The sequence below is a fragment of the Haemaphysalis longicornis genome, unplaced genomic scaffold, assembly GCF_048455015.1.
Source record: "Haemaphysalis longicornis isolate Haplotype H1 unplaced genomic scaffold, Haemaphysalis longicornis Haplotype H1 scaffold_6, whole genome shotgun sequence".
Classification (NCBI taxonomy): domain Eukaryota; kingdom Metazoa; phylum Arthropoda; class Arachnida; order Ixodida; family Ixodidae; genus Haemaphysalis; species Haemaphysalis longicornis.
In genome coordinates this window covers 151741462-151755362 of record NW_027526407.1, presented here as the reverse complement: position 1 = coordinate 151755362, position 13901 = coordinate 151741462, and the positions used below count along the sequence as shown (strand labels likewise).

The following is a 13901-nucleotide window of genomic DNA, read 5'->3' as shown; positions in this document are numbered from 1 at the left end:
GCTCCAGTTCTTGCACAAGGTATTAAGAAGTACTCTCGGTAGTGGGCAATGTCACGCTCGACACCAACCATTACCCAGTTGTACTTGATGAACTATTTTTTAAGCCTGTTGGCTTAAAGGATTGTTTAAGTGCCTGTTTTGTGGAAGAAAAAGAAACAGCTAATGGGCCCACAACACACAATCCGTGAATGTGCTTTCTAGCAGCTGGCTTCTGACGAGACTTGCATCATTGTGAACGAAATGTGGGACATTTTATAATGCCCCTTACCACTAAGTAAATTCACTTGAGCAATTTTCCAAAACAGTTTACACAGTGCGGAGTTAAAAAGCAATAGAACGTGAAACGTCCCCTCACAATTGGAAACTCTTCCTGTTCACTACCCCAAAGGCTTTGAAAGTAGACGCTTAAGCACGCTTCACCAGTTGTGAATACAAGGATTAGTGTCAAGTTGAACTCCGCAGAGTGCTTGGGATGGGCATATAGATGTCACAGCCACTTGGAATTTGTGCATAGACTGCAAGCCTCCGAGATAAGCTCTCATCATCATTAGCCCATCCTGCTGAGAGTGAATGAAAGTATTGTGGCTGGTTATGTTCAATTCCAACCAAGCCAAACAAAAGAGTAAAGAAGGAACGAGCCTATCAAAATACATACTCAAAGCAGATGCAGGAGGAAGTTCTGTTGCCTAACCAGGTTAGAGGAGGCGAAAGGTACTGGAGCTAAGGAAAGGGAAATAAAAGCCAAGCAGTAATTTTAAGCCTTGCCTATCATTTCATTAAGACTTCCTAAGTTGAAAGCACAATGGTACTCTAAGCATAGATGAACAATAACTGAATTGTCACTTGTTAACCTTATGCACACCAGACTTTTAAAGGACTATTAGCAGAAGTTCCAAACTTGGCTCACACGGCGATCTTATCGGCTGCACTTCTCCCATGCTTGCACAGTTGGAGCTTGAGCCTCCTTGCACAAGAAGCCAGCCAGTCAGCGAATGGTTTCAGTGGTATCTTGAATAGATATATCTTTGGACGGGCAGTTGGGCCCCACCCACGGAAGTGAAACTGCGCTCCCTGCACGGATTCTGCAGCGCCACGTGCACAGATCGTTTCTGCGGAATAGTCAGGATACATTTCTCGGCGACAGTACTACTGCCCCGGGGGAAAAATTGCAGAAGCTACATGCGAGATCGGATTGCGTTCGATGATGCCGTGCTCTACCTGACGACACTCGATTCGTGCACACGCTGACACTACGTCGCTCGCCACGGCGCGACGCGATGGAAAATACTGATCCCTACGTTTTATAATTGAGCCACCACTCTAGAATCAGAACACAAGGCTTGACATGGAAGAAGCGAGGCACAAGTAGACAACAAATGCAGGCGCGTAAAGCCGATAGCACGCGAACTGCAAAACAACGTGAAGCTTACAAAATATTAAACGACAACAGTACAGTTCTAGGAGCATGTAAAAAGCGGGGCGAAGCACCGTGCAGAAAACAATGCGTTAGGCTTACCAAGACGTGCAACAGCAAGTTCACAAAAAATACCCAATCTAAATAATTACAAGCACACCTCCCAACAAGAAAAAAGCGCCGCGAGGCAGCCGCTGTACAGGGAGATAAGGACATAACGATGCGTCAGGCCTGCCATTCGAACCACGGGCGGAGAACATCGGGACACAAGACGCGAACACCCGGCTGCCGTCGTCGTTTACACAAAAAAAGTTGCATGATCAAATGACGTAAATATGACGTTTGTTTTGTGACGTCACAGGAAGTCACGTGATTACTTTAGCTTAACGTCACTTCTGCGTGGCAGCAGCTGTTGCCAGGGGGGCGCAGCTCGTGCCACGCGCGTGGCAGGAGACTTAACCTTATTTTAATCCCCCCTGTACCCTGATAATAAAACGTGTTGCCATGTTTCATTGCTTTGTTTGAACTTGCATGGTTCTGATGAACTAGTACACTCTGGTAGACCTACCAGACTAATACACACTGATAGATCTAATAGACGAATACAGACTGATGGACCTAATAGACTAATACAGACTGATAGGTCTATTAGCTGCAATAAGTATGTACGTGTATTAGAATTTGTATCAGAATTTCGTCAATAAAAGAAAAACAGGTAAAAAGTTTACCAGAAGTTTTTTTTTTTTCAAAATTAGCCAAGTCCACTTTGTGTGGAATCGAGAAAAACGTCGTTTTTTGCTCCCAAAATAACGGTGGCAACTGCTGAAATAATTTTTTGCTATGGTGTAGAAGCAAGGAAAGGATGAAGTTGAACAGCGCAGGGACGGGACTAAAGGCAGAGGTGACAAACACGGGCGCCTCTGCTTAGTCCCGTCCCTGCGCTGTTCAACTTCATGCAATGAACCAAATAGCCCAGTTACAAACCCTCCTAAAGGAAAGTATCTTATTTGAGCACTGAAATAGAAATGTAGCTGCATTACTTCCCTCAATAGTAAGTACTTGTAAAGTTCGGATCTGGCAAACATTGATGTGACATGCAGGATTTGACCCATTTTGGATGTAAAGTTGTTAATTGCGCAGGTCTTTGCGAGTGAATAACGGCTGGAAACATATCACTTAAGGGCTTTTTAAAGTAACCTGCACAAAAGTAGTAATATGACTGTCATTTTTCAGCGGCAATGCCTTGCTGCTCTGGAACTGAGGTCACTGGGTGTCGAGAGCACGATTGATGCGGACAGAAGAAGTGTCTTCTTGGCAACATCCGCACTCTTCCTGTTCAACAGCTGCCTTTCCTTTATCTTGAAATATCTTTAAAAAGTCGGAAAAGTACTTCAACTCTTCATGCAGCTGCCATGATTCTCCAAAGCTAGAGAAGTCCCGTGATGCCTTTCACCTTCAGGGGGCTTACGTAGTGCTCGTACAAGTCACACCTATCTGGGGCACCTGAAAGATTCTTCCCTTTGCGTGAAGCTGAAACAAAATTTGACACCGGGAACTGGTACTGTGGTTCTGCTCGAACTTCCAGGCTTTGTCTGTTGGGGTTCATTCAGCTAGCATATTTAGTTTTCTTGAGTTATCCGTGCCGTCTTTTCGGATGCAGTGTTTTTGCCTCCCTGACAGGCACGGCTTCCCCTACTGTAATCATTTAAGACGTGCCCGATTTCTTTAGTGAGGCCTGTTGCATTAGCTTGTGAAAAAAAGACCGAGAAAAAAGAACGTTCGTTTGTATCCTGGAAGTGTACGAAAATTGTCCAGCGGCGTCATTTTGACGACGTTCTGAGGGTGTACGCTGGACGGACAAACGGACCCCGATTGGACTGGCTGAGGATAAGATATGGACAACCTGAGGATGCTGAAATGTCCAGAGCCGGACATCCTGAGGATTTACCCAGGTTTGTTTTGCGTTATCTGGGCTGTATGTAAAATCGGATATGTGGTCACTAGAAAGTCAGCGTGCCTACACAGCCTTACTATACGCAGTCAAAACAACTTCATTCCAAAAACACCCCTCAAACATCTTGATAAAAGATACATCCACTGAAGGTCTGTTCCTAAAGCGACCCTCTCTTGCGCAACCGTATGTAATGTCCGTAAACACTTTGGCATCCGACATGGAAATTTCATTTAAAGACACAAAACCACCTTTACTGATGTCCTTGCACCATGTAAACAGTTGCCGGTTGCATGTGACATGTCATTTGGTAACAGACAAGAACAAACCTCTCTGTGCCTTAATACAGCAACACTTTTTAAGCCGTCAACACAAATACCAATGCAGGGAATTTTACACAGACGCATCTAAAACCCACCCTGTCGTATCTTGTGCTGTTTGCGGACCCCATTACTCTGCCTCTAGGCTCTAAGACACTCAATCCTAACACCAGCTCATTCACAGGTGGAGCCCATGGTATTTTAATGGCTGTTGAACGCATAGTACAACACCAAATACATCGCTCAGTCATATATACACATTCGTTGAGTGTAGTGACAGCCCTGCACACTGGAAGCCTCACAAAAGTGCCGTGCTTAACTCTCTTTTTAACATCATAATGTCAACCTACGCTATGGGCATGGAAATCCCAATTTGCTGGGTACCTGGACATTGCGGAATAGCTGGAAATGAGGCTGCCGACAGGGAAGCAGCTGCCGTAGTTCTCCGGGATGATGTGGACATTACATCTGTACCGTACTTGGACCTCAAACCACTCATCAAAAGAAAACTCCGTAAAATCTGGCAAAATTGTTGGGATAAGCAAACAGAAAACAAGCTCCATTCAATCAAACCAACAATAGGCATTCTCCAGGTAAGCTACACAGACCCGTTGAGGTCGCACTTTGTCAACTTAGGATGGGGCACACGTATATGGCACACACGGACATCTTTTAACTGTTACAACACGTCCAAATTGTGATAGATGCGGAGAGGCTATTTCTGTACACCATGTACTAATTGAATGTAGAGAACTTGAACCAGAAAGACGCAGCCACTTCGCAGATTTATACACAAAACACATACCACAACACCTAGCACACTTTCTATCAGACGAAGCTATTGTCCAGCTCAAAAATGTGTTAGGTTACCTTGCGGATGTTGATTTTTTTAAAGAAGTCTCCTACTGTGTGTACCCTCAGCCTGCCCTCAATGAGGAGGACAGTGCTGAAGGCTTTTACTATGATGCTCAGGGGCCTCGAGCCTCGCCTTTTTTGCCTTGGCAAAATATCTCCCCGAGGCACCCTGTTTTTGAAGGCCTTACGTACTCGTGCTTCCTGAACTGTTTTATATTTACTTTTCATCACTAACCATTGGCCCTATACACCAATTTTAGACAAGCACCTCTAGCTGAAACACCAGCACTCCTCTTGGCGCTCTTTGGCCTAGTAGCCCTTGCGCCATTAAACCACACCATCATCATCATGATAAAATTTATCACTGCAACTAACAAATCACTGAGCTACTTACTACCAGAAATTAGCCAACAGCTATGCGGACAGCTTGACAAAGCTTGGGGTATGCCAGCAGAGAGCAGAGTGATTCGAAAGCGAAAGCGCAAGCCGCGCTGGTCGCTAAGCAGACGAAGCGAGCGAAGGCCCGAAGGCGTGCGAACAATTTTTAGTTTTCGTTGGCACACGTCGTGCGAACTAAAAACAAAAATGGTTTCTACGTGACGTGCGAATAGGGACATCCTTTCGATGCTTGTTTTCGATGTAGCACGGCGTCGACACCACCGCGCCCTGCCATTTGAATTTGGGGCCACGGTGTCTTGAAGCAGACGACGCGGGGAGAGATCAACTTCAAAAAGACATCTATAAACGTTGCCCAAGACGGCACTGCAAGCGGGCTCAAGGAGTGCGAACAATTTCGTGCTAAATGTGCGGATAGGGACCGCCGATTCTGGGGCCCATAGAGTGGGCCTATCCAATGTACACAACAGCAAACCTTGGTTTCCCCATCAAAGTTTGTTCATTTCTGTCAACTGCACTGAAGCTTGTAACATACGTTTCCTGTAATGCCATCTCCAGCTGCTGTCTTTAAAAACTAGAATTTCATATTATAGTATGAAACTTTGTTTACAGCAGTAGTATTAACTCTATGTTTACATTCATTCGTCTACCAACATTGATTGCAAATCGTTCAATGCTTATTCGTACTCGGTGTTCATGTACACTTCGTACGAATTTAAATCGCGAAAACTTGGAGGCCCGTTTACAATGGGGCAGTCGAATTCCTCCCATTCACTACGGCTGAGTTGTGCTATAGAACCTACGAGGCCTGTTACGCCAGTTACGCGTTCAAGTCATTTATCCATCATCGCAGTCAGCTGACATTCCATTTTACCGACGAAATGCATTTGTGTGGTGAGAACGGCATTCGGTTCGGCTGGGACCGATGGAGCGCCGACGGCAGCTTGACCAACTTCGGTTTTATTTCGTGCCAAGTTGCTGCTGTTGGCAGCGAACCCTGCGCGAGAGCGACGCTGTGACTTGGACGGCCTCATCCTACGATGCAATGCAGCTGCTGTGCTCCGTGGCCTGATGTTTTTTTCGGCTAAAGGCGGGCTTACGGAACATTGTGTTGCTGCGCGGCCTTTGTGCTTGGTTGAGCGGAGCAGTCTCGATCGAACTCGGCGAACTCGCATCGCCCGTGTCAGAGCGCTCACTGCCCGTACGATCTCGACAGCGCGGAGCATTGTCCGTCGGGGAGCTGCTGTTCTGTGTTGTTATGCAGCTTCGAGGGTAGTGTGGCAAATGGATTGAGGTATTGGCCGCTCTGCACTGCAGTCTGGCCTTTGTGCGAATGGCGTGTGAAGCCGTGGTTGATGCCGTAGTGAGCAAGTGATTCGTCGGTTATCTGCAGTTGCGATTTGGGAAAAGAACATTGCGTGCTGTCGTCAGATGCGCGGATGGGGCACATGCGAATGGCACAACGAAGGACCCATAAGCTGGGAGTTTGGCTGCGGACGTGTTTGCGTTCGCTCTCTCGCGGCCGCAGAGGCTAGCGATCTTCGGCGGCCCCACGTCGCTACAGTTGCTACAGTGGGGATATGTTTCTGGCGATGGGCGCTCTGCTGTGTAGGGCCGTCGAGCGCGAACTCGCGCCCGCCCGTGCCCACTCGGAACCGCCGTGGACATCACAGCCTCGCCTCTACACTCCACCGTTCCCGTCGACTTTCGTCTTCCGGATGCAGCATGACGCCAGGATTGTGTTTGCGTTGCGTTTAGTGCGCGGTCGTCCCGGTCATAGTGGCAACCCCTCACTTCTTTTCTACTCTTTCTTTACCTGTCTCTACTTTTCTCTGCCCTATCCTATTCTCCCCCACTATATTCCCACCTCTGGACTGGGTTGAATGCAAGTGAACGCCCAGATTGGTTCAGTGATATCCCTGGACCATTTCATTTCATCCTGCCTTTAAAACCAAACCACTAACCCCCCCTCCCATAAGCCGTGACGACCTGAGGAAAGGCAGCTTGTTCACGTGGAAAGGTAAGCTCTAGCTCTCGGCTGGGTGCAACACCTTCATTTGGCATTGTTGTGACGGGGTTCCGCGATTCAATCAGGCAGGAGAAGAAGCTGCAAAATGATTGCCATTAAAGTGAATTCAAAATGAAACTTCGGCCCTTGAGCACTGCTGCTGTCAGCCGTAAGAAAGGGTTTGTCGACCACAGGAACGCCTGCCAAAAGCCGTTGCTGTGGCACCGACTCTCCTGCCTATGAGCGCACTATAAGCGCAGAAAGTGAGGTGTTCGGGAAAGGAACAGGCCAAAATTGCTGGCCTGCTCTTGACAAATTTGCATTGGGAGAGATGAATGCCACCCAAACATCACTCGGTGTCGTCACCTCTTTTCTGCAAAAGCTCAGCTCACATAACTTGCTGCAAAGCTGCTTGCCAGTACTCAAAGGGGTCCTGAAGGGAGTTTCGAGGACACTAAATGAACTAGCGCAATTGTTAAGTTGCATGGTCAATGTCATCTGTGCCAAGTATAACATTTTTACGTTCATCGGAAAGCTCACACCTTCATTGAAAATTTTGATGCCGCGTTCCCACCCTTTCCTGCGTGTTTTTGGCCTCCGCCATCTTCCCGCAAGTATGTCATCGAATCTTCCACGTGTGTCACGAAGCGGAAATCCTGCAATTGGATGGCTTTTCTCGCACTTCGGGCAAAGAGAAGCGTTTTCTGTTGAGCGTCGATGGGTCGCAATGGCGCCTTTGGTTAATTGGCATTTCTTGCAGCACGCTTAATGCTATCGTGTTCACCTGTATTTATCTTGTTTACTCTCTTACCATGCTTTTTGTTAAGGTCCGTTGGCTAGGCGGACACGACGCCAACTTCCGAGTTCGCAGACCCCCTGTCACACAGCACCAACACGAACACATTGGCCGATCGAAAGTCCGCTTGGTGTGCCTGGGCTGATCGGCCAAACAGTCGTAGGGTATCGATCGAGACGCGAAAACTCCACCCCGACAACATCTGTGCTGTAATGAATGCGGCTTTGTTCTGTTAATTCCTAGAGTGTAATATAGTAAGGTCCATGAAGTCCGTATAGCCCAACACATGGAATCCTTATTTCGGCTCACGACGATTTGGCCATTCGCTTTGGTGAAAGTTCGTTTCCCAAGAGTTACAAACTGCATATTGGTGTGCGACCAGCAACGCTTGTAAAAAATGTAAGCTGACTTAAGAGCAGAGGAGTAGTTACGGGAGGTTCATTGGGTAATAAGGAATCAATATTGACCAAAGTTTCTAGCGTAAAGTGTAAAACAACAGCAAGGAGAGTACTATTCCCACTGGGCAAAATTGCAGTCGCCTCCAAAACAGTGCTGTTGCTTCAGGTCAGATATGGTGGGGGCTTTATGGAACTCTACTGCACAACTGTTATTCAAGAAATGTTCATTTAACCAGCCAGGGATCCTTGAAATCAGGTAACAAGCATTGATGGGACACGAAGGGTGGTTTTCAGGTTCTTCACATGCAAACTCCAGATATTTTGTGGCGCAGTGTACTAGAGCCTCACACCTACTCAATCAAAGTCACGGGCTGGAATTCTGGCGGGGTGATGCTTTTTAAATGCACAGCATTTATTAGCCTCGCCTGTTCCTGCGTCGGACGGTGTCAACAGTTTCGCGTCCGCAGCAGGTGCGCCTCTCCTTCCCTCCTCTCTCTCAACAGCAGCTGGCGCGCGCATGCGTCGTAGTCAGCCTGTTCGCTCCGTCGCGGTCTCGGCCTAACAGGTGCGTTATAGCAGCGCGGTGGGGCGTGGAAGGCCGCCCGCTGCTTGCGCATGTGCGCTCTCCCCCCCCCGTATTGCTCTCCCTCTACTGCGCGCGCTGCAAATATAGCGGCTAGCGGTCGCTCGTGTTTCAGTCACTGCGTTGCTCCTTCCTTCCTTGGTTGACACTCGTGCCCACGTTTACTCGTGTCTGCTACTCCAGCATCACGGAAGAAGCGATGGAAGCAACACTGCCTTCAATCAGTACTGAGGCCCCAATGCTCTGCATTTACTCGTGTTCCCCTCGCGGGAAGGCGCGAGAATTTTTTTTCCCTGCATTCTAAGTGGCGGGGTTTGTAAATGCATAGGCGTGATCGCTCAGTTTTAAACTCGTGCCTTGGGTATATAAAAAGGCAATTGTACTTCCGCGGACGAAATACTAATGTGTCTATTTTGCAAAATTGGTATGCCTTTGTATAGAGCAAACATAGTTGCCTCCCATCCAATTAAACAAGACAGAAGGAGGTGGGGGGCATATAGGGCCGTGGCCGGCAACCAAAACTTCCACATATCACAACTGGCAGCACTGCACCTAAAAAATTAAAGAACAGTCTTTATAGAGGGAAAATGGGCTCCAGGCTGTCAGGAGAAAAAGGAAAGGTGGAACAACGTTTTGCATTGTTTTGTGCAGTCATATGCACAGTCGAACAAAGAGGCAGGTGTGCACAGACCCAAAACTCTCACTACTCTTCCAAAACTGCTCGTAGTATCTGTGACGTTGTCTTGTAGTTGATGAACGCAGAGTTGCATAGGAGTCACATGGAAAGTAAGGACGGAAGGAGAAAGAAATCGTATGCACGACGCACTCTAAAAAAGGTCGCTGTGCCATACTGCGCAACCCTTCAGCTGCCCTTTTAAGGTTATTTTTACCTCTACCCCCCGAGGGTTCTTTTGCGGCCGTTGGTGTCAACACAAAACTTGCACGAACAAATGCAAGAAGTTACTGGTGCCGCCAGGAGTTTGACCTGTAATGGATAGAGAAAGGTAGTCAGAGCCCGTTGTCTACCAATTGAGCCACGAGCCCACGCGGAGACGAGAAAGACAGACGGTGCACGCACCCAGCACATCTGCGGGCTTACCCCCTGCGGTAGCGTCACGCGACCTCTCGCGCTGCTGTGCACTAGCGACCGTGTGTGCACCCTGCACATGCGCTAGGAGCTACAAAAAATAAAGGCAGCTAGCACCAGTGCATCACTCCTCACTTCTCTGTCCCTGCCGCCGATCTCGTTGCCCATGTTGGCGGCGGCAGAGACCGAGGGGAAGTGAAAACGTCCTGACACCAGGTTTGAGCTTCGTTTAATTTTTTAAAAAAAGTTTCCACTCGTGTTTCACGAATACGACTCAACCTACCACCATTCATGAATCATGCTTTGAATTCACCTTAGGCTATTTGAAGTAATAAAGGGTGTGGTTAAGTGCATTTCACTTGTCTATGGTTTAACTCTTTGTAGAGCCATGTGTGTGAATTCAAGTGACGTCGCATGGGCAATCATTGTGGGTGTTGTTTGCAGCTTCGGTTTCCAACCACCTTCACAGGGTGGATTGGCGCATATTTGTTGTACTGTTTATAAATGTTTAGCACCGATTGGAATAACAAAATGGAATACTACAACTGCCTGTGTACGCGTGCACAGGGCGTAACCAGAACATGACCACACTTGACATTGGCGCGAACGAGCAGCCAATAAGCAACATATAAACCAACGTCGGTTCGCAATGCACTCTAACAAAGTTTGAGGGAATTCTTTCGTCATTTGCTCAAATATTTTAGACTCCCTTATGTACCAAGGCATGTCGTCACTGCGAACGCACGGGGACAAGGCTGTTCTTCTTTCGCATGATCTTTTGGCGTGTGCCCCTTCCGTCAGCTTCTCCAGCCGATAGTGGAGTGCAGGATTCATAAGCAAAATGATAGAGAAAATGACGCCAAGTGGAATGCAGAAAGTCAGATGACCTCGTCCCAAAGCAATGTTGTGGCGCAGAATATCGCTGTAGCAGATGACGCCCGCAACCAAGTGTTTCTTGCAGATATCACCGGAAGCGAGGCATCATGGGCAGTCGCGCTCGGGTGGTGCGAGGAGGTTGGCGAAACGAGGATGCTTTGATTTGCAATAACTCCACCAATATTCGTCACTTTAACAAAATTCTTGAAGGAAGTGATTACTAGGACATTGATTTACGTTAAAATACAAACATCCATGTATCGGTAAAACCTGTTTCGAACCCCTTTAAATGGTCATACCCATCTCTCAATTGTAGTTCTTTATAGCTGAGTGGCCTCAGGTGGTGCAAGCCGAGAACATTTTTACGAAAGTTGTCTTTAAATAGAGCAGCAAAAAAAAAAGCCCGTGATGGTGCTGCACTATAATGAAGCTATTGCAGTTTCGTCCACTTTTACCTTGCCTGCTGCAGTGTGGCTGAGGAGGGACTCAGAGGAGCAGGAGCCCAGCAGTTTCTTCATAATGGCGTCAACAAAGCAGTCTTGCAGCACAGTGGGCAAGTTATGCTGTGTTCTGGGAAAGCTGATCTGTGAGTAGTAGTCATTTTTTGTAAGGGGTGATGTTCCCGGCTGCTGACCTCATAGATTGCAGTCTTCTCATGTGCAAAAAAGTTTTTTCCTCATGCCTGCTGTGTTAGAAGGATACGGTTGTGCTTTCAGGTTAGTCTCGACGACGGCTGACAGGTGGTGCAGGAGGGAGTTGCGGCTGCTGCTTCTGTGGGCTTGAAAGTTTTGCTCATGCCTGGACGTTCGTGCCTTGCGGCACACCTGCAACTCCTTTGCTTGGGTGTGTATTTGCCCTCAACAGGTTTTCTTTTTTTGACCGTTTAAAGGGACAGTGAAGTAATTTGTAATCATTGTGTGATCACTTGTGCAGATTAATTGAAGTCTGGAGTCCCAGGGCAGGTTTCAACCACTTTGGTTCCTTTAGGACCCCAATTTACGCGGAATCGATTCAAAAGTGCTTTTTCCCTTAACCTCCGTGCAAATTTGGGGACGTCTCCAGTGAAACGCAAAGTTTTTTTAGAGTGGCTTGACTCTGCAGCTCACCGATCAAAATGAACGGCAAACCTATCAAGAAAAAAGTGAGCCGAGGCAAGGTTTTTTTCACGATGAATGTGGCTTGGTTTTATTAAAGAAGCCATGAAGAGAAAACACAAGTTTGGTTCATTCAAAAGATTGCCTCGTTAGATTAATACTGCCACCACTTTTAACGTAAACTTTGCTCAAATAAGCTGTATATAATTAAGAAAAAATAGAATGGCCATGCGACCCACTAGCTCATTTCCCACAACAGAACCTATGATGTCATACCAAGCAGCTCTGCGATTGGCGGAGGCCGGCAAATGCAGACGCAAATTAGGGAGAGCTTATAAGGTTGCTGAACGAGGTATTCGCGCCTAAATTTAGGGCACATGCTTTTTAAAGCTCTAAGAATGGTGGCACAAACAGTGGAAGTTAAGAAAGCACACGTAAACATAGAAGTACCGATGCGTATACTGCTGTTGGTACTGCGCGCACTATACTTGGTTGAGCTGCACAGGACTGCGGGGCTTTGGGGTTGTTTCAGATGACACTGACCGATTGACGCAAACGACAATGTCTTACGTGACCGTGTTTGTTGAGCGAGCACCATGTTTCACGAAACGATTGTGTCTATGAACAAAACAGGCCAGGTACAAATACGTTCACAAACAAACCAAAAGCAGAAAACTGCTTGCCGCGGTGTGGTGCCGCCATCTGGGTTCGCTAACTGTAAACAAGGCCCTGTGATGTCATTGGAGACCACAAAAATGCACGATTTAGCGGGGAAATCAAAATTGTAACCAAAATAATTAATTTCTCAGTGAATAAAGCATCGTTTGCGTTCGGACAAGCCCTGGGGACACTATAAAACATAAAATCTTTCGAATAACACAACTTGTGTTTTGTCTTCATGGCTCCTTTAAAGCAATGCTTTCTAAGTTCTAGTAAAAACTCCAATGACTTGGTACACAAGAAAAAAAGAGGGCACAAACACAGCGGGGTCGTTTGAGCTGCTACTAGGCATAATGTACCAACTTGCCCTGCCGTCCAGTTTAGTTTCTGTGTCTCGCTGATGGCGTCTGTGTGCACCACAAAATGCACTTCAGGAAAGCCAACCATCTCTGACGATGATGATAATCACGGGTAACGTAAAGAAAAAAATACGCTGCCCTTGGTTGGAATTAGGCCTGTGTACTTTGCGTTATGAAGCCGACGTCTCTCTGATTGCACTATTTTGACATGCTTGAAGCAGTTTGGATTTAAAGAGAGGTACATCGACGTGAAAAATTAGAAAAATTATGCACCCCTCTGTCTAATGATGATGGTGGTAGAACGGGAAGCTTTCTTTCCGCAAACTGAACCTGCGAAGGGTGAAAGTCAAAGCCACTATGATCAAAAGTCCAAACTGCAAGCTTGCCAAAGTCAAAGCTCAACAAGTAAACTGCAAGTCAAACTCGAAACTCGGATGACAACCAAGGGACCGCTCATGAGAAAGCTTTGCATTCAGTCGTCACCATCATTAGAGGGGAGCATTAAATCTTCGGAGCACGGCTGTGCTTTGGATCCTTTACCGCTTCCTTCGTCCAGCGTTGTCGACTGCAGAGCATCAACGGAGGCTTATCAAGTGGCCTGCGACCGGTGTGAAGCGGAGGAATTCATCGTGCCGGTTGCGGTATCTTCTGCGCCGGCGCCTGCCTCAGGAACGGACTACCACGTGGTCCTACCAGCCCGTATAAATTGCCTCACGACAGCCATCCCCTCCAGTGGGCTCGGCAGCAGCACGACGGGCAAGATGCTCAACAATCCTTTTCTTTGTATGCTTCAGGTTAGTCCCTATTCTTATGGCAAATGTTACCGTAGCGATGACCGCTTTTTGTTTCTGCTGCCGTGCCCACTGTGTGTTCTCAATTTACAATTCGATGTGTGCACTTTTGCTAAGAACTTGTTGATTTGCGGAGACGTTGAATCAAACCCTGGCCCCGACGAGAAGGAAATGTTGGCTAAACTTCTTTCTGGTCAAACTGCTATGACAGCATCTATCAATGAAATTCTGAGTAAGCAAACGAAACTTGAGGCAGATATCACGTCAGTTACAGAGCGCTTAAATGGCCTTGAAGTTCAGCTGTCTGCAATAA

At 47.2% G+C, this 13901-nt stretch overlaps 1 protein-coding gene across 2 annotated transcripts in view; it reads left to right on the top strand.

Moving 5' to 3' along the window:
* Positions 1–5667: 5667 nt before the first annotated feature.
* LOC144141208 (uncharacterized) overlaps positions 5668–13901 on the top strand; it is a 56624-nt gene continuing 48390 nt past the window's right edge. The window contains exons 1-4 of one of the 2 annotated variants that reach the window (XM_077672770.1): positions 5668–6956; positions 11154–11270; positions 11401–11527; positions 13354–13591. In XM_077672770.1, coding sequence (XP_077528896.1) covers positions 13559–13591 — 33 coding nt within the window. In that variant the 5' untranslated portion in view covers positions 5668–6956; positions 11154–11270; positions 11401–11527; positions 13354–13558. Of the gene's footprint in view, positions 6957–11153; positions 11271–11400; positions 11528–13307; positions 13592–13901 lie in introns of those variants that run through there. The other variant, XM_077672771.1, reaches the window with a different exon arrangement.